Consider the following 23,361-nt stretch of genomic DNA (forward strand, 5'->3'; position numbering starts at 1 on the left):
GGGTGTGCACCCTAAAGTTGAATGAAACACACACGCCTTTCTCTGCAGCCTCAACTGCACTGAACAGTGAATTAATGGGAAGTGTTATGTGCTGAGCGGCTTCCTGTTCATTCACAAGCTGAAGCATAGTAAACACAGTTTTCTGTGCTCTATTTATAAATGAACACAGTGAATGTGTTCACTGGGGGTGGCGCAACATTGGGGGAAGCCCAGGCAATAGGGGGAATCGGAACCGCACACAGTGATTAGGGTGTGCCCAGGCACACCTAGCACACTCCCCGTGCACGTCTATGCTGGAAAACTAGCATTCGATTAGTGCATTTAGTCAATACTGCAGTGCTGATCTATGTAATCAGATGGATGGGGGGAGTCTCTACTGTGAGAATGCAATAGCATGGCAGAGGAGATTTCTGTATCCACATTGCTTGTCCACATCCACATTGCTTGGATCTGTGAGGTTTTTTTTTTTTTTTTTTTTATTCAACTTGAACAAAAGAAAAACTGTCCGTGTATACCCTGCTTTAGTTGTTCTTGATAAACTGCTGAGTACTTATACAGTATATTCTGTTATCTGTGCATGGTCAGTGGTGTTCAACCATGTAGAGTGTGGTGCCAGTGATCTTTCGCAGTAGGCTCTAGTAAGGTATTCCAGAGTTTGGATACCCACAGTATATGCCGAATGCACATGAAAAATAATTTTCTCAGGTGGAAAAATCAGACAAATGTTTTGAGTTTAGTAATATCTAACAATTTATGTATTACCAGTAACGTTACTTTCTAATACCAAGAAGGATGGAAACAAAGACCCCCAGGCAGCCAACAGGGAGTTATCCTGCAATGGAAAACTCTGCATGGAACATAGATGGGATTGTAAGCAAAAAAAAGAAAAAACCGACAGAGATTATAATTTTCCCCCACTCTAAACTAAAATAATAAATTGTAGGTAGTATCCTGTTATATTTGTTCGGTTTACTATATTTTGTGAATACTTTTTAATACAATTGTGTGAAGTTTACTTTGAGTGAAGCATATTTATAAAGAGCTGCTTTGGTAATTGCTGATGGAAATTATGTTTTTAGTTATCATTTAGCTTAGTATTATAGCACATTACTGGGAAAATGTTTATTGCCTGGAATCCCCCCTGCAGTTGAGGGCTCATTTAAAGATACACAGGGAGAGCCAGAGATGATGCTAACCGCAGTGCATATCTGTAATTATAAGAAATGTTCTGCTTCTCTTCAATGGTTCCCATACATGGGGTCATTGTTTGACAGATTTGATTTACAGATTTGACAGATTCGAGTCTGCCGCTGACTGTGTCATGTACAGGTTTGGCGCTTTCCAGTGCAGACAGTGTTTTGGATAACTGATAAGAGACACAGCTGTGCGAAATTTATCTTTGCTGTAATTGCAGCACTGCTTCTGCTGCAACTGTAACTGCAAATACCTTTATGGGAAAAATATTAACTCCATGTAAGATCTGGTTCCTAGTTTGGACTTCCCAATGTCACTTTTTACTGAGCCAGATCCTGGTAAATAAATAGTGCAAACAGCTGTTTATACATATACTAATTCTCTGTATGGCTTTTAGTGTCTATTACCCTCCCCAAAAAAGTCACTAGAATGAATTGTATATTTAGGTTAAGGCCCCTTTCACACTTGTCCTGCAACTTGGTACTGCAAGTTCACATGACAACTCATACCCCATGATTTCCAAAGAGTATCATTTATATCTGTGCGGCTCCAAGTTGCAGCGACTTCAAAGTAGACCACTACTTTGGTCCGACTTTGATGCGACTTGAGGTTCATAGACCTCAAGATTACACAGGCATTGCTTAAAGTCGCGTCGAAGTCGCGCCAAAGTCCCATAAAATTGGCATGACTTTCAGGTCATACAAGTGTGGAAGGGGCCTTTGGAAAATCTCCAACTTTAGACAAAAAGTTTTGAAAATTTTTGAAATGGAGAGTAAGGGCTAGATCCTCTCAGGTGTTTATTGCAGTTTTTTAAGCAGATTGCGGTCATCCAGTCAGAATGCATCTTTTTAATTTAAATGCTTACTATGGGTCAGTGCAGGAAAACGGGGATGGCAACTTCTTCTGGGCCTATGAGGTGGAGGGGCCCAACCATGGCCACACCTCCTATATTTGCATTTTGAGCTTTTAGGAATATTATTGTCTAGAACAGGGGTCTCCAAACTATGGCCCTCCAGCTGTTCAGGAACTATAATTCCCATCATGCCTAGTCATGTCTGTGAATGTCAGAGTTTTACAATGCCTTATGGGGTTCGGCAACAGCTGGAGGGCCGAACTTTGGAGATTCCTTGTCTAGAATAATAAAAGTGAATCTTCACACAAATAAAAAAAAAAAACATTAAGCTCATGAATTGAACAGTTTTCTTGTGTGAGATATTGTTTTCTTTGCCCCTGCGGCCTTTAGTAACATATCTGGATGAGTAGCTATGATGTCCAAAGTGCAGTGACTTGCCGAAGCTCATCATTATTGCCTGTTTCATTGATTGTGAAATCTTTTTGCATTTTTGTCTTCTGTTCTTTTAGGAAATAGAAAGATTGAAGGAAGAAGTTGAGCACGCAAAAGAGTTGCAGGACCAGAGAGATTCTTTGAGCCAAAAATTACAGGTACTTGTCATTCTACATATCTAAATTGCTATGTGGAGTCAAGAGTTACACAAAGCCCATCGCACTTTCATTGATGTCCCCACTTGCACAGGCCAGGTATAGTTACAGTTTCTAATAGAAGACATTGAATATTGTTTTCTTGCGGGCAATTCAGTATCAGATGGTTTCTGACTACTGATGCTGATTTTACAGATGCTCATAATCATTTATTGCACACAAGCAGATACAATTCAGTCCCAGAATTAAGGCTAGGACACTTTTTCTCCTTCATGCTGGTTTAACCTGCTTGCACCCAATCACCTCACTGAACCCTATGAGGCCATTCTGCTGTAAAGTATGCAGACACTTAGGCTACACTCAGGGCTGGAATTCTGCAAAGGCAACATAGGCCATGACCCTGGTTGGCAGGCTTGTCAAACGCAGAGCAAGACACCTCAGAAGTTATGTGGCTGACTGTTAGAATCACATTTCTGTGAACAATGAAAAGTTCTAGACTGCCATCCTGCCAGTACAATCTAGTTGGGTCCTGCATTGTTGCTGCCCTTGCACATTTATGGGTTATTTGTGTGCAGTTTGTACTACTCTTCTAGTTATCAATTCTAGATGTATCAGCACAGAGTTTAAATGTCTTGCCCCTTGCCTCAGAGTGTCCCGTGTGGCTGTGATGTCCCAATTTGTTAGTGTAATACTAAGACTCACCAGTTGACTGGGGCGTGTACAAGACAGTTGGTCTAGGGGTCAGAAAGTATACATTTATACTTTAAAAGTTTTACACTCCCTCTGCCAAATCTAGAGACCATTTGGCTGCACAGTCCAAGTCTCTATCCCACACAGATTCTTCCGCATGCTAGAGGACATCTCTTCAATCTGCAACCATACCTTGTCACATAAAGTATAACTTTATATTAAGAATAATTATAACTAGCCTCCCCTGACTCTTCTAATCCATCCTGTCTGTTTATAATGAGACCTCAGATGAGCTCTAAGCCCTGCACCGCTCTCTGTGGCTTATGCTTAATGCATAGCCTATAGATAATAATGGCCATCTCAAGGGCAAAGCTAGAGGCCAGATGGCTATTATTCTTTATGGCTGTTATAAATACGCATTGCATATGCACACCCACGTGACAAGTAGACCACCAGGAGTATGTCAGTAGTATCACAGCATCATAGGTTTGTATATTTATAGATACATTTAATTAGTATGGAAAGGAAAGAGCACACATAATACATTGTATATCCAGTTAACCCATAAAGCAGTGGTTCTCAACTCCTGTCCTCAGGACCCAATAACAGGCCAGATTTTAGGTATTACTTTGGGGAGATACGGACTAGAATACAGAGAATCAGTGAGCAGCAAATTATATCACTTGTGATGTATTTCAGTTTCCTTGCAAACCTGGCCTGTTAGTGGGTCCTGAGGACAGGAGTTGAGAACTGCCATAAAGGGAAACTAAATCTGATCCACTTACTACAGTCTATATATGACCAGACCAAGCTTCTTTTCAGGAACAACCTGTCAATTTAGGACTTCTGTATTTTGACAGTTTTGGCAAATTTAGGCGCAAAGATACTCTTTGTTGCAACTATATACCTCATTAATCCCCATAGGAGCTCCACAGGACCCCTCTTTCCTACAGCAGTGTGAAAGAAATCTGGACACAGCTTTTCTCAATCATAGGAAAGAATTTTATTGTTTGCTCATATGGTATCCCTGGCAAGTAGGTACCAAGGGAGTACAGGCTCCATTCAAGATGGTACAGGACACCTGTGGTTTTATACTCCATGTATCCCCATGGATCTAGTACCTGCTGGTGCTGTTTGGAATCTGAAGACACCTTACTCCACATTTTTGGGGGGGATTTCTGGACCATGGTCAAACAGTTAAAACAATCACTGTTGTGTCTCTTAAGAGAAATCCAACAGCGTTTCTTCTATTAAAATCTGAGACGTGGCAACTGCTGATTTTGAGCAAAGTTTGGGTTTTTTCATGCTTTTTGCAGAAACGGACACAAGACATTATTTTTAACATGGGTTCCTATGGACCACGTTCACATCAATGCATTTTTTTGTGCCTCTGCATTTTTGAAAGGGTCAGGGACTTTTTTAAACACAAAGCAATGCTTTTTTGCTTATTTGGTTTAATAGACTTCAATGGAAAAGTTTTAGAAAAGCAGGTAGTGCCTTTTACCACAATTTTGCCGCTTTTTGCGTTTTTTAATCAGCCCAACAGCAAATTTGCAAAAAGAAAAAAAAAAGCATAAATAAAGCAAAACACAAATTACACCAACAACACGGCAAAATTGCAGTAAAAAAATGCAAAAAGAACTGCAGAATTGCCCAAAAGAAAACTGCATAGGTCTGAATAGAGCCTTAAGGCCCATACACACGTGCAGATTGTCGGCCGAAAAGATTCGGCCGACGACCGATCGGCCGATTTTCGGCTTGTTAGTATGATGCTTCCGACAGCCGACAGCGCACTTTCGGCCGAAAAGAATCTGTCGTGCAAGCATTAAAATTTTTGTATGCCGACACCAGAGCGGCCTATTGTTCGCCAGTCAATACAGAATTCGGCCGACAGACAGCAGATTTGCAAGACTGGGCATGCTCAGAAAAGAAAAAACACAGGGAAAGTTAACCATCACATGACATCACTTCTGCAGTCGGCTGTAGTCGGCGGACAAAATTCTTGTGCAGTCTTTTGCACTTTTCAACAGACACGACAGCCCGGGGACAAAAGACGGCCGATCGTTCGGCCGACGATCTGCCGACGATCTGCACGTGTGTACGGGGCATTAGTCTTCTCTCTGTCTGATACTATGGGCTCAATTAACAAAAGAATATCACATAAGATAATTGGATCACATGACACGTTTTCCTATTATCCCATGCAATATTTAAAATGTCAATTCACATTCAGTTTATGTGGTATTTACCGCACAATTGAAAAATGCGTGGTAAATACCACATAAACTGACTCTAAAGTCAATTCACAAAGCTAAACAAATACATTTGTTAAATAAGTCTTAGCTACGCGTTATCCAAGGAATATAATAGTGCTACTTGTTAAGGAGTCGGCAATCCTTAACAGCCAGCATTGTTGTTAAGGAGTGGGCGCCTGCAGCATCCTTAACTAAAGATGAATCATTAACTGTCAGCGGTCATCCTCGCTGCCAGCTGAATGTAAAAAAAAATTGCAAGAAAAGTGAAAAATAAAAAAACGGAGGGAGCCCCCTCCCCTCAATGCATACTAGGCTCTTTGGGTCTGGAATGGCTTTTAGGGAACCCCCATGCCAAAATTAAAAAAAAAAATTGCGTCCCCCCCTAAAATACATACCAGACCCTTATCTGAGCATGCAGCCCTGCAGGTCAGGAAAGGAGGGAACTAGTTGCATCCCCCCTCCTGCCCCCCAAAGCACCTTGTCCTCATATTGATGGGGACCAGGGCCTCTTCCCCACAACCCTGACTGGTGGTTGAGGGGGTCTGCGGGCGGGGGGCTTATCAGAATCTGCAAGCCCCCTTTAACAAGGGGGCCCCCAGATCCCGCCTCCCCCATGTGAATGAGTTTGAGTTTTACCAAAAAAGTGCATAAAGACACTACAAGAGTTTTTGACAATTACTTTATTAAAAAAAAAAAAAAAAATGTCCTCCCGTTGTAGATCTATTGTCAATCACGATGTCCGCCGCATGCTATTTTGGCAGAATCATTTTGACACTACAGCAAACACCACTTTCTGGTCAATCTGAGGGTAGTTTACCAGCTAGTCGAATAATAACTTCATCAGTGTGTGCATAGTAGCCTCTCACTCGTACCTAGAGACCTTGGCCATCTGTATGGCGTATGGTCAGGCTAAGCCAACCCAGAGGTAGTAAGGGTGCCCTACCCCAAGTGCTGCTATTGAAGGGTGAAACTGAAGTGACAGACCTGCGGCTTCCACAGATCATAGTGGGAGAGCAGCTCCCTGATATAACCAGCAAGGTTCAGCTGTTTCACAGCTGGATCCCATTCTGCATCAGGAGCGCTGACAGTTGCTCCATACTGATAATATTGCCAACATGTAGAACAATATTGTTACTATGAATTTTCGTAAGTGGTTTTGTGCAAATCAAAGAATTGTCCCCTGTGCACATTGTTAGAATTCCCAGCTCTGCATTGACAGATGCAGATAACACATGACCTCATTTTCCATCCTGGAATTTCATTAACTGAAGAGATGTTAGTTGGCCACTTTATAACAACCTTATCTGTCCTTAAAATTGATCCAAGTACAACCATCTCTTCAGATAAAGAGGGTTTTTAGAAAATACCCTCTTCCACATTTAAATGGCGACTTTAAAAACACTTTACTCAGCTTGAAATGTAAAATCTGCTTACATATTCACTTTCTCGCTATCATCAAAGGAATATTAATATAGACTGATAAGATTCTAATTGCACTGTTCATCCAGAAGCCCGTATCATGGACACAGCACTCTTTGTAATGAATATGAAGGAACATTTGATAAGTGTTAAATAATTAATCTGGAATAAAGCTTGAAAATATGCAGAGTAGTGAAGTAGCCAGCCATTAAATAAAATACAAACATGAAAACCCCCTATTCTTAAATTAGTTGTAAACCATACTCCATATGAAGACATTTTTGATTAGGGAGATGTAAGCCTGAATACACTATGAGTTGCTTTAACAAAAAACTTCCCTTTGCTGCCTTCTCTGGCTTCATTAGTGCAGGCCCATGCATTGCTGTAGTTTCCATAGACATGTCTATGTGTTTGAGACACCTATGTCATAATCAGAAGTGATGCTGCTGCTGAGCTTCTGCATTTCCACAGCAATGGGACACCATCAGTCCCAGTAGGATTACGTCACTATAGCCAAATTAAGGAGGAGCTGGAGGGGGGGTGCAGCTTTCTACTGACTACGGAAGAGACAGGACGCTTTGCTCTTTAACAGCATGCCTATAACTTAAGTGGGATGACACAAGATGTAAACTGACCATGCTAGCATGGTCAGTGTACACTCAGGAAGGGGGGCACATGCAGGATCAACTAGTTAAAACAAAACATTGACAGGGATGTTTTAATGACATGACAGATCACATTTAAACACATTAACCACTTTACCACCGGAGGATTTTGCTGTCTTACGCCTGGGCCACTTTTTGCGATTCTGCACTGTGCGACTTTAACTGACAATTGCGCGGTCATGCAACGCCGTAACCAAACAAAATTTACGTCCTTTTTTTCCCACAAACAGAGCTTTCTTTTGGTGGTATTTGATCATCTCTGCGATTTTTTATTTTTTGCGATATTAATAAAAAAAGCGACAATTTTGAAAAAATAGCAATATTTTTCTACTTTGACAGTTAAAAAATATTCAATATATTCAATTTTTGTCATATATTTAGGCCAAAATGTATTTAGCTACATGTCTTTGACAAAAAAATTCTCAATGAGCGTATTTTTAACCACTTTAAGACCGGAAGATTTTACCCCATTACTGACCAGGCCATATTTTGCGATTCGGCACTGCGTTAATTTAACAGACAATTGCGCGGTCGTGCGATGATGTACCCAACTTAAATTGACGTCCTTTTTTCTCCCACAAATAGAGCTTTCTTTTGGTGGTATTTGATCACCTGTGCTATTTTTACTTTTTGCGCTATAAACAAAAAAAGAGCGACAATTTTGAAAAAATAACAATATTTTTCACATTTTTTTATATGAAATTTCCCCCCACAAAAAAATGTAAAAATCAAACTTTTTTAACATTTTAGGCCAATTTGTTTTCTGCTACATATTTTTGGTAAAAAAAATCGCAATAAGCGTATTTTGATTGGTTTGCGCAAAAGTTATCGCAGCTACAAACTACGGGAAATTGATGTCATTTTTATTGTTTTTTTTTTTTTAACTAGTAATGGCAGCGATCTGCGATTTTTTTGCGGGACTGCGACATGGCGGCGGACAGATCGGACCCTTGACTGACATTTTTGACACTTTTGGGGGTACCAGTGACATTACTACAGTAATCAGTGCTATAAATATGCACTGTTACTGTAAAAATGACAAGGGGTTAATGTATGCCTGGTGCTTACTAACGTGTGTGGGGGGAGGGGACTATGTGACACAGGGACAGATCGCAGGTTCAGCTATGCTGAATCCTGCAATCTGACCCTGCCTGTCACTTAGGAGATCTGCCCGCTTTGTTTACACAAGCGGGCGGATCTCCACACTCGATCCCCGATGATCGGGGAAGAGCGGCGGTGATCACCGCCGCTCCCCCCCTGGCCCAACTCCTGCTGTGACTGAAAACAGCGGGAGCGAGAGTTGGGAATGTCTGGTGACGTAGGTCTATGTCACCAGACGATAACGAGCCACTGTGCCGCAGTAGCAGCACAGTGAGCAGTGGTAAAGTGGTTAAAGAGACAGTGCACTTTGTTTTGGTTTACAAACACTTTAAACCACTGTGATCCAGTGGCTTCTACATCTATGCACTAACTGAAATCATATATATTTATATCCACTTGTTTGGATTAAGTATTAATACTTATTAAAATACTTGCAGAGGCCCCAATAAATTTCCATATATCTGAAAATAACATTTAGGGTAAAAACAGTTTATGAGGAAGGCTTGGCATTGAGCTACCTCTGGGTGGCCATTACCTAAGTCTCTGAACATCTATAGCTTTAAATGTCTACACATAGATAAAGCCAATCTGTGATTGCCTTGTTATCCACATACAGTGCATATAGAAAAGTATTCACAGCGCTTCACTTTTTTCACATTTTGTTTTATTACAGCCTTATTCCAAAATGGATTACATTCATTATTTTCTTCAAAATCCTACAAACAATTTCCCATAATGACAACTTGAAAGACATTTGTGTGAAATATTTGCCATTTTATTAAAAATAAAAAATGGAAAAAAAATAAATAAATAAAATCACATGTATATAAGGATTCATAGCCTTTGCTCAATACTTTGTTGAAGCACCTTTGGCACCAATTACAGTCTCAAGTCTTTTGAGTATGATGCTACAAGCTTGGCACACCTTTTTTTGGGCATGTTTCTCCAATTCTTCTTTGCAGGACCTCTCAAGCTCCATCAGGTTGGCTACAGAGCGTCGGTGCATTTTCAGATATCTTCAGAGATTTTCAATCAGGTTCAAGTCTGGGCTCTGGTTGGGCCACTCAAGGACATTCACAGAGTTGTCCCATAGCCACCTTTGTTATCTTGGCTGTGTGCTTAGGGTCATTGTTCTGTTGGAAGATGAACCTTTGCCCCAGTCTGAGGTCCAGAGCACTCTGGAGCAGGTTTTCATCAGAGGATGTCTCTGTGCATTGCTGCATTCATCGTTACCTCAATCTTGACTAGTCTACCAGTTCCTGTCACTGAAAAACATCTCCACAGCATGATGCTGCCACCACCATGCTTCACTTTATTGATGGTATTGGCCAGGTAATGGGCAGTGCCTGGTTTCTTCCAGACATGATGCTTGCCATTCAGGCCAAAGATTTCAATCTTTGCTTCATCAGACCAGAGCATTTTGTTTCTCATGGTCTGAGAGTGCTTCAGGTGCCTTCTGGAAAACTCCAGGTGTGTTGTCATGTGCCTTTTACTAAGGAATGGCTTCCGTCTGGCCACTCTACCATACAGGCCTGATTAGTGGAGTGCAGCAGAGTTGGTTTCTTCTGGAAGGTTCCCCTCTCTCCACAGATAAATGCTGGAGCTCTGTCAGAGTGACTATACAGTTCTTGGTCACCTCCCTGACTAAGACCTCCCCCCGATCGCTCAGTTTGGCCTGCTGTAGGAAGAGTCCTGGTTGGTCCAAACTTCTTCAATTTACGGATGATGGAGGCCACTGTGCTCTTTGGGACCTTCAATGCTGCAACATTTTTCTGTACCCTTTCCCAAATCTGTGCCTTGATACAATCTTGTCTCATAGGTCTACAGACAATTCCTTGGAATTCTGGCTTGGTGTGTTCTCTGACATGCACTGTTAACTGTGGGGCCTTATAAAGACAGGTGTGTGCCTTTCCAAATCATGTCCAATCAACTGAATTTACCACAGGTGGACTCTAAACACGTTGTAGAAACATCTCAAGGATGATCAGTGGAAACAGGATGCACCTGAGCTCAATTTTGAGTGTCATGGCAAAGGCTGTGCATACCAATGTACATGTGATTTTTTTTTTTTTTAAGAAATTTGCAAGGATTTCAAACAAACTTCTGTTTGTCCTTATGGGGTAGGGTTTGTAGAAAATTGAGGAAAATAATGAGTTTATTACATTTAAGAATAAGGCTTCATGTACACGGGACGTTGTAAATGGCCGTTTAGGAGCAGTTGGGCGTTTTTTTCAGAAGCCCCTGAACCCACCTGCATGTTATCTTATCTGTCCATGTACACAGGGTCGTTTACAGTCATTTGCAGGCAGTTCAGTTCAGGGATGTTTTTTGGAACGCAGTTTTTTGGAATGCAATTTGCATTCGAACGTGTGTTTCCCGGCGTTTCAAACGCAAAAACGGGACCAAACGCGACCGAAGGTGATGAAGTACGTTCAGCCACGTTATACTTTTTTTTTCTTCCATTCAAAATCAATGGTTCCCTATGGGAGCCTATTGATTTGAATGGAAGTCGCACCGCAAGTCGGATCAGGATGATCCGACTTGCGGTGTGACTTGCGGTGTGAGAATCTTGAGGGGGAACTCCACGCCAAAAATGGGAAAAAAACTGCGTGGGGGTCCCCCCCAGGTTCCAAACCAGGCCCTTTGGATCTGGTAAGGAATTTGAGGGTAGCCCCACGCTGTAAAAACGGCGTGGGGTCCCCCCCAAAATCCATACCAGACCCTTATCCAAGCATGCAGCCCGGTAGGGCAGGAAGGGGGAGGGGATGAGCGAGCGGCCCCACCCCCCCTGGACCATACCAGGCCACATGCCCTCAACATGGGGGGGTGTTGGTGCTTTGGGGCAGGGGGAGCTCTGCACCCCCCACCTCAAAGCACCTTGCCCCCATGTTGATGGGGACAAGGGCCTCATCCCCACAACCCTGCAGGTCTTAACAAGGGTGGCCCCCAGATCCCGGACCCCCTCCCTATGTGAATGGGTATGGGGTACACTATACCCCTACCCATTCACCCCATAAATGCAGTGTATGTAAATAACGACAGGAGACGTTTATTAAAAATCTTCATCCGGACTTCTCCGCTCTGGTCTTCTCCCTCTCCGCTCTTCTTGTCTTTTGCTCTTTTGCTGTCAGCTCTTCTGCTGTCCAATCTTCTGCTCTTTTGCCCTCGGCTCTTCTTCCTCGGTCCCCCTCCGACGATGTCTCCGGTGATTATGCCGGAGGAAGAAGAAGAGCCGAGGGCAAAAGGGCAGAAGATTGGACAGCAGGAGAGCGGACAGCAAAAGAGCAGAAGACAAGAAGAGCGGAGAGGGAGAAGACCAGAGCAGAGAAGTCCAGATGAAGATTTTTTAATAAACTTTCCAAAACGTCTCCTGTTGTTATTTACATACACTGCCTTTTATGGGGTGAATGGGTAGGGGTGCAGTGTACCCCATACCCATTCACATAGGGAGGGGGTCCAGGATCTGGGGGGCCATCCTTGTTAAAGGGGGCTTCCAGATTCCGATAAGCCCCCTGCCCGCAGACCCCCACAACCAACGGCCAGGGTTGTGGGGATGAGGCCCTTGTCCCCATCAACATGGGGCAAGGTGCTTTGAGGTGGGGGGTGCAGAGCCCATGTTGAGGGCATGTGGCCTGGTATGGTCCAGGGGGGGTGGGGCCGCTCGCTCGTCCCCTCCCCCTTCCTGCCCTACCGGGCTGCGTGCTCGGATAAGGGTCTGGTATGGATTTTGGGGGGCCCCCCACGTAATTTTTTCGGTGTGGGGCTACCCTCAAATTCCATACCAGACCCAAAGGGCCTGGTTTGGAACCTGGGGGGGACCCCCATGCAGTTTTTTTTCCCATTTTTGGCATGGAGTTCCCCCTCAAGATTCTCACAGCGCAAGTCGCACCGCAAGTCGGATCATCCTGATCCGACTTGCGGTGCGACTTCCATTCAAATCAATAGGGAACCATTGATTTTGAATGGAGGCAGAAAAAACACTGCTAAAAGCAACGTGGCCAAACATGCAATAACGCCAATGGAAAAAGCTACTGAAAGCACGTTTAACAGCTGCTTTTTCCCAGTGTCAGAACTAGCTTTGCAGCACGTTTTTTCTAACGTCCCGTGTATATGGAGCCTAAGGCTGTAACATTACAAAATGTGGAAAAAGTGAAGTGCTGTGAATACTTTCCGGATGCACTGTATGTGGCATTAGTGACAAAAATGTATTTACTTATACTTTTTTTAAACTGCCCGTTTCCATGTTACCTTGGATTTTATTATATTTGATTATGTGGTTATCAGGGAACCTTTAGTATAAGGCCAATCTATCCAAAACCATTGGCATCACTTTTACCACATCTGCATAAGGCCAACCCAACTTAAAACTTTGGCTCATTTCTAATATTGCATCTGTTGGGATGTCTATGGATGTATACAGTGCCTTGCGAAAGTATTCGGCCCCCTTGAACTTTTCGACCTTTTGCCACATTTCAGGCTTCAAACATAAAGATATAAAACTGTAATTTTTTGTGAAGAATCAACAACAATTGGGACACAATCATGAAGTGGAACGAAATTTATTGGATATTTTAAACTTTGTTAACAAATAAAAACCTGAAAAATTGGGCGTGCAAAATTATTCAGCCCCTTTACTTTCAGTGCAGCAAACTCTCTCCAGAAGTTCAGTGAGGATCTCTGAATGATCCAATGTTGACCTAAATGACTAATGATGATAAATAGAATCCACCTGTGTGTAATCAAGTCTCCGTATAAATGCACCTGCACTGTGATAGTCTCAGAGGTCCGTTTAAAGTGCAGAGAGCATCATGAAGAACAAGGAACACACCAGGCAGGTCCGAGATACTGTTGTGGAGAAGTTTAAAGCCGGATTTGGATACAAAAAGATTTCCCAAGCATTAAACATCCCAAGGAGCACTGTGCAAGCAATAATATTGAAATGGAAGGAGTATCAGACCACTGCAAATCTACGAAGACCTGGCCATACCTCTAAACTTCAGCTCGTACAAGGAGAAGACTGATCAGAGATGCAGCCAAGAGGCCCATGATCACTCTGGATGAACTGCAGAGATCTACAGCTGAGGTGGGAGACTCTGTCCATAGGACAACAATCAGTCGTATACTGCACAAATCTGGCCTTTATGGAAGAGTGGCAAAAGAAAGCCATTTCTTAAAGATATCCATAAAAAGTGTCGTTTAAAGTTTGCCACAAGCCACCTGGGAGACACACCAAACATGTGGAAGAAGGTGCTCTGGTCAGATGAAACCAAAATGAACTTTTTGGCAACAATGCAATACTTTATGTTTGGGGTAAAAGCAACACAGCTCATCACCCTGAACACACCATCCCCACTGTTAAATATGGTGGTAGCAGCATCATGGTTTGGGCCTGCTTTTCTTCAGCAGGGACAGGGAAGATGGTTAAAATTGATGGAAAGATGGATGGAGTCAAATACAGGACCATTCTGGAAGAAAACCTGATGGAGTCTGCAAAAGACCTGCGACTGGGACGGAGATTTGTCTTCCAACAAGACAATGATCCAAAACATAAAGCAAAATCTACAATGGAATGGTTCACAAATAAACATATCCAGGTGTTAGAATGGCCAAGTCAAAGTCCAGACCTGAATCCAATCGAGAATCTGTGGAAAGAACTGAAAACTGCTGTTCACAAACGCTCTCCATCCAACCTCACTGAGCTCGAGCTGTTTTGCAAGGAGGAATGGGCAAAAATTTCAGTCTCTCGATGTGCAAAACTGATAAAGACATACCCCAAGCGACTTACAGCTGTAATCGCAGCAAAAGGTGGCTCTACAAAGTATTAACTTAAGGGGGCTGAATAATTTTGCACGCCCAATTTTTCAGTTTTTTATTTGTTAAAAAAGTTTGAAATATCCAATAAATTTCGTTCCACTTCATGACTGTGTCCCACTTGTTGATTCTTCACAAAAAATTACAGTTTTATATCTTTATGTTTGAAGCCTGAAATGTGGCAAAAGGTCGCAAAGTTCAAGGGGGCCGAATACTTTCGCAAGGCACTGTATATCTGAGATCCATACCACCCTAGGGCATTGAACACTTAGGTATTGGAACACTGTGATCACCCATTTCCAGAATCATTCTGCAAAATCAATAAATGCATAGCAAATGATACTGAAACAAAAGATATGTTGTTTAACTGCATACTTGCAAATTTATGCTGCAGTGAAATGTATTAAAATATTTATCACATGAAATGTTTTCATCGTGTGGTTTTGACTGCCTATAGAGCAACAACATTACATAAGCAATATAATAAACACTTATAATTAAAATCAGCCAGCCAAAGGACACCCATGGGTACATAAAACTGACTGATTACCAAACCCTTGGAAGCCTTCCTTAAGTGTGAGCAGACAACTTGACCTCCCAAATTTTTCATACAACCTGAAATAAATTAAAGCGTTGGCAAGGTTAAAAAGGCCAAACAAACTGACAAGGAATAGAATAGAATGAAAGCTTAGACAAGTAAAGAAATAGGGGAAAGAATTATCTCCTGGTCCTGAGGTCCTTCCCTCTCTTTCCTTTGGAACCTCTTCCCAGCTCTCATGTACATCTTTCTTTACCCTGTCTCTACCTTTCTTTCTTTTCTTGTCCTAAGATTTTTGATATTCGTTTGTGCCTTTTTTGCCCTTTTGTACCTTACCTTTTTAACAATGGTGTAGCAGTTGGGTCACCCCAATAACTAATGTACCACCTAAATTAACTGTCTGACCAATTTGGCCACACCAGGTCTATAGGTGATGAAACCTTTGGTATGTGATTGTACCCTTGGCTAACACCAGGCCTTATGCTGTCTCCATGGATAAAGTATAACTAAAGGCAAAACTGTTTTTTTTTGTTTTGGATGGAGTGGAAAGGGATTAGAACGCTTGTCAGCTTTTTTTGCTGTCTGTGCCCCAATTAAGGAGATTCCCCCTTCATATCTGTCCTGTTTACCATTATTGTTGAAAGTGAAAGTAAAAGAACATCCCAAATTTTGGGTTGTCCCCAGAAAAGTAATAGATGGAAATCTTCTGAAAGGGACACTAGTTCTAGTAACCTGGGGGTCCCCAAGGAATTCCGCAATGGGACACAGATGGCGAAAAAAAAAATCTGACAGGGGTTATGACCCTCCCTTACTCTTCTAAAATTCTTCAAAAATTAAAAAAAAAAAAAAAACGTTTTGCCTATAGTTCTACTTTAAGGCCTCTTGCACACTGAAGCTTGAAAAAGCTCAGTACGGCCTTTTTTTTTTCTTAGCTAAAATACAGCTTATTAATTTTAATGTGCTTACGCACACAGGCGTGTAGGCAAGCGCCGTGCATTCTTCAGTAAAAATAAAAAAATCCACTTTTTTGATCAGCAATTTGTGTCTCGTGCATGTAAATACACACAAATGTGCTCAAACGTCCATTTACATATTGTCCCTAACAAGAACGCGAGAATAGGTTTTTGCGCAAGCGCATACATGCAAAAATACGTGTAAATACATGCAAAAAATGGTCTGAAAAAGGTCTGAAAAATTAAATGCTTTAACAGGAGTATCATGTGCAAGAGGCCTTATGATTGTTTTGTAACGTGTAAAAACTCAAAAGAGAAATACAGAGCAGGAATAAAGAGTGGGTGGGAGAAGGCTCAGTAAGTGATAATAGGATGCCAAGAGTGAGGTAAATTACCTTAGGCGTCTACTTAAAGTTGAAGTTTAGCTAAAAGATATTTATTTCTCCACAGCTTTAGTTACATTACTTACCTGTAATAAAGTATGTTCCACAATGTGCAGGATGCTTGATTCCATAGAAATCTTCACTCCAGGTCTGTCCTGTCTTCTTCCTGCTGCTGAACTTCCGGCACTGTGGGGGTTCTTCGGTTCTTCTAGCTCAGCTGCATTAAAGGTGTTCTGACGGGGACACGCCCCCTGCGCCCCTCAGCTCTATTGAGAATAGTTATTTTATTGATTACACTGCCTGTAACATGATTTGTGAATGGGGGAGAGTCTGAGCAATCACATGATTCTCTACCCCATTAACAGATCATGTTACAGGCAGTATAATCAATGAAAGAACTTTTTCCAATGGAGAAGAGGGCAGAAAGGGGCGTGTCCTTTAGTGCAGCTGAGCCCGGGGACCCGAAGTTGTTAACTCCCACAGGGCCGGAAGTTCAGCACAGAAAAATAACTAGGCATCCCTTTAGTGGCATTTTCGACAGAATTCAGCAGCCTGCACATCATAGGACATACTTCAATACAGGTAAGTAATGTAACTAAAGCTGTAGAGAAAATTTTTTTTTTAACTAAAGCTTTAGCTCTGGTTCACATATATGCGATGACAGACAGCTCTGCAAATCCCATGCGATATCTGTGCGATGCAAATTCAGCCATACAGATTGTATGGCTGAATTTGCATCGGATTTGAACACAACTTGCATGGGACCCTTTTTTGGGTCCGCACCAGAATCTGATCACATGGGTGTTCACACCTATGCGATCTGATTCATGTCCAAAATGACAGTTCGATATGCAAAATGATCTGGGGATGTCGTTAACTTTGTATTGACAGCCCCAGCGATTCGCATATGGCAGTTGAACTGCCTGCGAGTTGAATGCAATGCAGGATCCCGCAGTGGATCCGCAGGGTTCCCGCATTGCATATGTGTGAACCGGGACTAATAGTGGACCTAGCATGAATTATCATTTTTCATGTTAAGCACATGCATTCTACATAATGAGAAGGTGACACACAATATGGTATTACTATCTCTCAAATATCTTTATCTGCTTTTCTCTCCAGAAAGATGGAGTCATCCTTCTTCAGGCTTTATCCAGGGTTGTTTTCCATTTTCTGGACTAAAATACGGGCTCAGAGATCGAACTAAACTTCTAAAACTTGGTGCCTGTGCATTTCTTGGTTATGGTCACAAATGTTTAAAACTGCAGCCCCAAAGTTACTTAACTGGAGCTCAGGGATGGCTTTTTAAGTAGAAAAGTATAGCTTTTCAAAAATGATATTGTATCTGTACATTGTGACCTATCAGCAGTTTATATGTGCAGACTTTTAACTAAAAGGTCTCTTTAGTACAGAGCCTATAACCCTTCCTGCATGCATTCATAAACCACATAACAGGCACAGTGAGGCAGATTAACTGTTGCTTGGGTTCCAGTAGTCAAGGCTCCGCTCAACAGGCTCAGTGCCCATCATTCCGAAGATGTGGACATGTAAATTAGGTTCCGACTCCTCAGACTAATTACTAATAATTCTAATCATTTTTTTTCTCCAACTTTAGGAGGTGGAGACACATAACAAAGACCTGGAAGGCCAGCTAACCGACCTAGAGCAACGTCTGGAGAAAAGTCAGGGTGAACAGGAGGCATTTCGCAATAACTTGAAAACTCTTTTAGAAATCCTAGATGGAAAGATCTTTGAACTCACTGAATTGCGAGACAACCTGGCCAAGTTGATAGAGTGCAGTTAAAAAGGCGAAAAGGGCTGCCACCACCAACCTTCTTCAAGATACACCGTCTCCATTCACGTCACGGTGGTGGGCTCTGCATCAGAGCTGCACAATACCTGTATGGGAAAATTCCTTTTCCGAGAGTTTAATTGCAAATTTCGTAGTTGGCTGAAGTGTGAAATTGAGACTTGCTTTATTAGCTAACAGAAAGGAAATTAAAAAAATAAAACTTGAATTACAAATTACCTCCTTATTCCCTTATTGGCCATAATGAACTTTTAACGCATTCAGTGCTAGATCGTCCGAAACACTAACCCTGAATGTTTACAATTATTACCAGTAGTTTAATGCAATCCACCTCTGGTTTGCTAACAGACAAAAAAAACAAAAAAAAAAATAATAGTCTCCAATTTTTTTTCCAGACATATGTAGAATTTTTATTTCATTTTCTAGGGTTTATTTTAATCTATTTTCTTTTTATGAAATACCTGCCTGCAGTGTTTTGTGCAAAAAAATGACCTTAGTGATGGGGTTTCGGCCCTTTGTATTTTTTGTTGTAATCTGAACATTTTCTCAGGATATTTTTGCACTGTCAGAAAAAAGTGCATTACTAATTTACCTAACCAGGATTGAGACAGACTACATCTTTACCTGAAAATACTTACACTCTATACTACGCGTTGTATAATGCTCTTCCTTTTTTTCTACTGGAAGCTGTTTCTTTTTGAAATTTGCTCTCGTTTCTTTTTTTTTTTTTCTTCTTTCTTTTCTTTACTACTGTGTCCAGTGTAAAGTTGACCTTTTAGTTCAATTTTGACACTATTTTCTTTTCAAAAGGGTCTCATTTTCTTATACACTGTAAAGCCAACTCCAGAGGCAGCTGAACATTAGGGAGATTAAAGTTGTTAAATTAATATATATATATAAATATATATATATTCGAAGAGCGTTACGAAGAATATTTATCAAAAGTTATAATGTATGGACTTTAACTGCATACAAGTATGTTTTTGAGATGAATGCAACATGTTTATTTTTTGTCTTTTGTGAAACCATTATTTCTGAGCGTCTCATGCATTTCATTGTATGAAGTAAGCGATAATAGAAAATCCTGTCTGTTACTAATTATAAGGATTTTTATCGCTGTTGGAAAGCTATCATTTGAAATGGTCAAACTGTGAACACTGCTTATTGAACCTCCCTTGGGATGTTGGTTATAGTCAGGGTTTAGCCCCTTCATCCACAATATATATATAGAATGATTTTTCAATGATTGACTGTAAATGACAAGCTGTGACTTGTTATGGTACAGAGGCAAAAAAATGACCACTTTGAAACATAAGGGCACACTTCTGCAGTGCATTTTGGTGTATTACCATACACATGCTAACGTGCGGTATTTCATGTGTTACATATGTTGCGTTAAGGCAACACCTAAAATTTTGAATGGGCTGCCAACAACACATGACAAACCAGCCATGTACTTTATCTGTACCACAATATACAGATGACCCCCATCTGTGCATTGGGGTATGTTTGCAAGGTGCATTTGGGTATTGTTTAAAAGGAATGATATTGTACTGTAAATTTGGCACTATGGTAATGTGCATTAATGCAACACATAGGTGTGAAACAAGCCTGAAAGCTAACATGTTCCATGAGAGCCAAGTTCAAAGTGCTGAACAATGCAGATCACATTGAAACAATTGTCTGCCATTCTCATGCAAAAGCAAGAGAATAATTCAGTAGTTGACATTATCTAAAGCTCCAACCATACTGCAAAATGTAGCATTAACACTGCTTTGTGCCTACATACTGCAGGGAAAAAAAAAATCAAAATGGCTGTAGGCATTATATTTGTATCATCTGTACACTGATAAACGTAAACTAGAACTATAGGCTAGAGTAAGTGAAGGTTATGACCGCTCTTTTTTTTTTTTGCTATCTGTGTCCCATTGCAGAGATTTCCGTCCACTTCCTGTCCCATAGCTAAACAGGAAATGAAAGTGAAAATTCCTGTAAATCAAGGGAATTCCTTGGGAACCCCCAGTCACCAGAACTAGTGTTCCCATTGGACGATTACCCCTCTGTTACTTTTCTGGGAACAACCCAAAATTTGGGTAATTTCTCTTTCACTTTTAATGATAATGGTAAACAGGACCAATCGAGAAGGAGAATCTCCTTAACTGGGGCGCAGACTGCAATAAAAACTGACTGGTATTCTAATCGCTCTCCACTCGATCCAAAACTGAAGAAAAAGTTTACCTTTAGTTATACTTTAATTGAAACATGTTACTTTATTTAAAGAGTGAACCACTGCATATCTAAACTCTCTTCTTTAGGGAATAGACCTGCTTTACATTGAGATGAGTAAAACTGGGTGCTAGAAATACATTTAGGAAGGGGTCTTATTAGAAGACACTTTATAGATCTGGGACCTCAAAATAGCTTTTTTTTTTTGCGAACTCCGCTGTGACATAATGCTCACATTTTGTACATTTGGGACTATAGACGTAAACATGTGTAATAAGTCAGTGAAAAGAAAGAGGAGACTGGGGATGTACTACATTTTGTACTTTTTGTTTTTGATTGATGACAAAAGATCTTTATTGTCCTTATTGGAGGTTTTAATAAAATATACATTTTAGTGAACATCACAATAAAGGCCTACTGTGAGTAAAATCCTAATTAAACTGTCCCTTGGTAGAGTTGTTTCCCTCGGAGTAAATATGTTAGATGTAATTGATGTATTAACCACTTTAGGACTGCTCACTGTGCTGCTACTGCGGCACAGTGGCAGCCCTGGGTCCAGCGATGTAGACCTACGTCGCTGGATTCCTAGCTGTCTTGGTGGCGCGCGCACGCCGCAGAAGAATCGCTCCCACTGTGTTTAGACACAGCAGGAGTCGGGCCGGAGGAGAAGAGGCGGTGATCACCGTCTCCCTTCCCCGATTGTTTGGGAAAGTGTGAGAAGATCCGCCCGCTTGTGTAAACAAAGCAGGCGGATCTTCTCTGTGACAGACAGGGAGAGATCACAGAATTCAGCATAGCTGAACCTGCGATCTGTGTCTGTGTCACACAACCCCCTCCCCCCACACACGTCAGTAAGAAAGAGACATACATTTAACCCCTAGATCACCAACAGTGTTAACCCCTTCCCTGCCATTCTCATTATTACAGTAACAGTGCATATTTTTAGCACTGATTACTGTAGTAATGTCACTGGTCCCCCCAAAGGTGTCAAAAATGTCAGTTAGGGGTCCGATCTGTCCGCCACAATGTCGCAGTCCCGCAAAAAAAAAAAATGCAGATCGCCGCCATTACTTGTAAAAAAAAAAATAAAAAAATAAAAAGGAGAAATCTTTCCCATAGTTGATAAACGCAATAACTTTTGCGCAAACCAATCAAAATACGCTTTTTGCAATTTTTGTACCAAAAATATGTATGAGAAAACAAATTGGCCTAAAATGTTAAAAAATTTTGATTTTTAAAACATTTTTTGGGGAATGTTATATATCAGAATGTGAAAAATATTGTTTTTTTTTTTTTCAAAATTGTCGCTCTTTTTTTCAAAAATTAAAAACCGCACAGGTGATCAATTACCACCAAAAGAAAGCTCTGTGGAAAAAAAAAGGACGTCAACTTCATTTAGGTACAGTGTCGCACGACCGCGCAAATGTCCATTAAAGTAACGCAGTGCTGAATCACAAAATATGACCTGGTCAGGAAGGGGGTAAAATCTTCCGGTCTTAAAGTGGATAAAAATACGTTCATTGAGAATCTTTTTGCCAAAGACATATAGCTAAATATATTTTGGCCTAAATATATGACAAAAATTTAATATATTGGATATTATTTTAACAGTCAAAGTAGAAAATGTAAATTTTTTGCAAAATCTTTGCACTTTTTTTATTAATATCGCAAAAAATAAAAAGTGCAGAGGTGATCAAATACCACCAAAAGAAAGCTCTGGTAATGGGAAAAAAAGGAGGTAAATTTTGTTTGGGTACAGCATTGCATGACCGCGCAATTGTCAGTTAAAAGCGCGCAGTGCCAAGTTGAAAAAAGTGGCCTGGTCTTTGAGCAGCAAAATCCTTCGGGGCTAAAGTGGTTAAACCTTATCAATTTATTAAACAAATAATTGTCTAAATAACACACAGTAAAAAAAAAACCTTAAAAACTTCAGCCTGTCGAAAACATGTTGGTTTAGTAATTCACATCTATGCTCATGTATGTGTTAGGGCAGAATGTAAAGTCAATATGCATATTGGACTCGTATATCTCTAAATAATTAACTGCAAATCACCACTGATCTGGCAAGTCAAGTTTACTAAGGTGTACTGTAAAACTGGCACCATATTCCACAAAATCATCACACTGGGAAGTAGTCTTCTGTATTTCACACTATGGTTATGATTGCAAGAAATCTTCGGTAGTATGTACAACCAGTTATAATATTCAGATGCCTCTGTAGTAACTTGCATAAGTCAGTATTGAATCACCGCAGCTGTCTGTAATACTAGCATAGAAAATGTCATCAGTGCTTCTTCCACTTCTGCTCTAACACATACGTATATTACTATAAATATAAATTACACAATATATATATAAAAAAAAAATATATATATATATATATATATAAATACATATAAATTACTAAATTACCATGTTGAATATTTTAGGGTTTGTTATTTAAATCAGTGTTAAAATCGGTGTTTACCAAATTGATAACCTTTGACACAATAATTACAGCTAACCTATCTACTCAGATAAGAACATCTCTACCAAGGGACATTTTGATTCGTGAATATTTTAGAGAAATGTAATCCCGCTAGAGTATGCACACACACAAATTTTAATTACACAGAACTGAGATATAAAATTATAAAGAATAATTTGAAAACCAGCATGGGTTGTTGCTGGCACCACAATGTGCTTGAATGTCCGCAACGTTACTGCCTGAAACATTTTAGGGTAGGTCAGATTAATTTTAAATTGAAAGGATTTTCCATTTGTTTCAAGCTGGACACTTGATTCCAAGATTTAGGCTGACCATACATGTTCAATTAACTTGTATGTACAATTTTCCTTTAGATTTACCTTAAACTATGTAGTACAAGGGCCTGTCT

At 40.7% G+C, this 23,361-nt stretch overlaps 1 protein-coding gene across 3 annotated transcripts in view; it reads left to right on the forward strand.

Annotated features, from left to right (window-relative positions):
* Nucleotides 1–18,477, forward strand: part of HOMER1 (homer scaffold protein 1) — a 206,228-nt gene extending 187,751 nt beyond the window's left edge. For all 3 annotated transcript variants that reach the window (XM_082243796.1, XM_082243794.1, XM_082243795.1), the window contains 2 exons: nucleotides 2,557–2,637; nucleotides 18,065–18,477. In XM_082243796.1, the coding sequence (XP_082099922.1) occupies nucleotides 2,557–2,637; nucleotides 18,065–18,253 (270 nt within the window). In that variant the 3' untranslated portion in view covers nucleotides 18,254–18,477. The remainder of the gene's footprint in view (nucleotides 1–2,556; nucleotides 2,638–18,064) is intronic.
* Nucleotides 18,478–23,361: the final 4,884 nt, after the last annotated feature.

This window comes from Pelophylax lessonae (genome assembly GCF_965119305.1).
Source record: "Pelophylax lessonae genome assembly, chromosome: 1".
NCBI classification, from domain to species: Eukaryota; Metazoa; Chordata; class Amphibia; order Anura; family Ranidae; genus Pelophylax; species Pelophylax lessonae.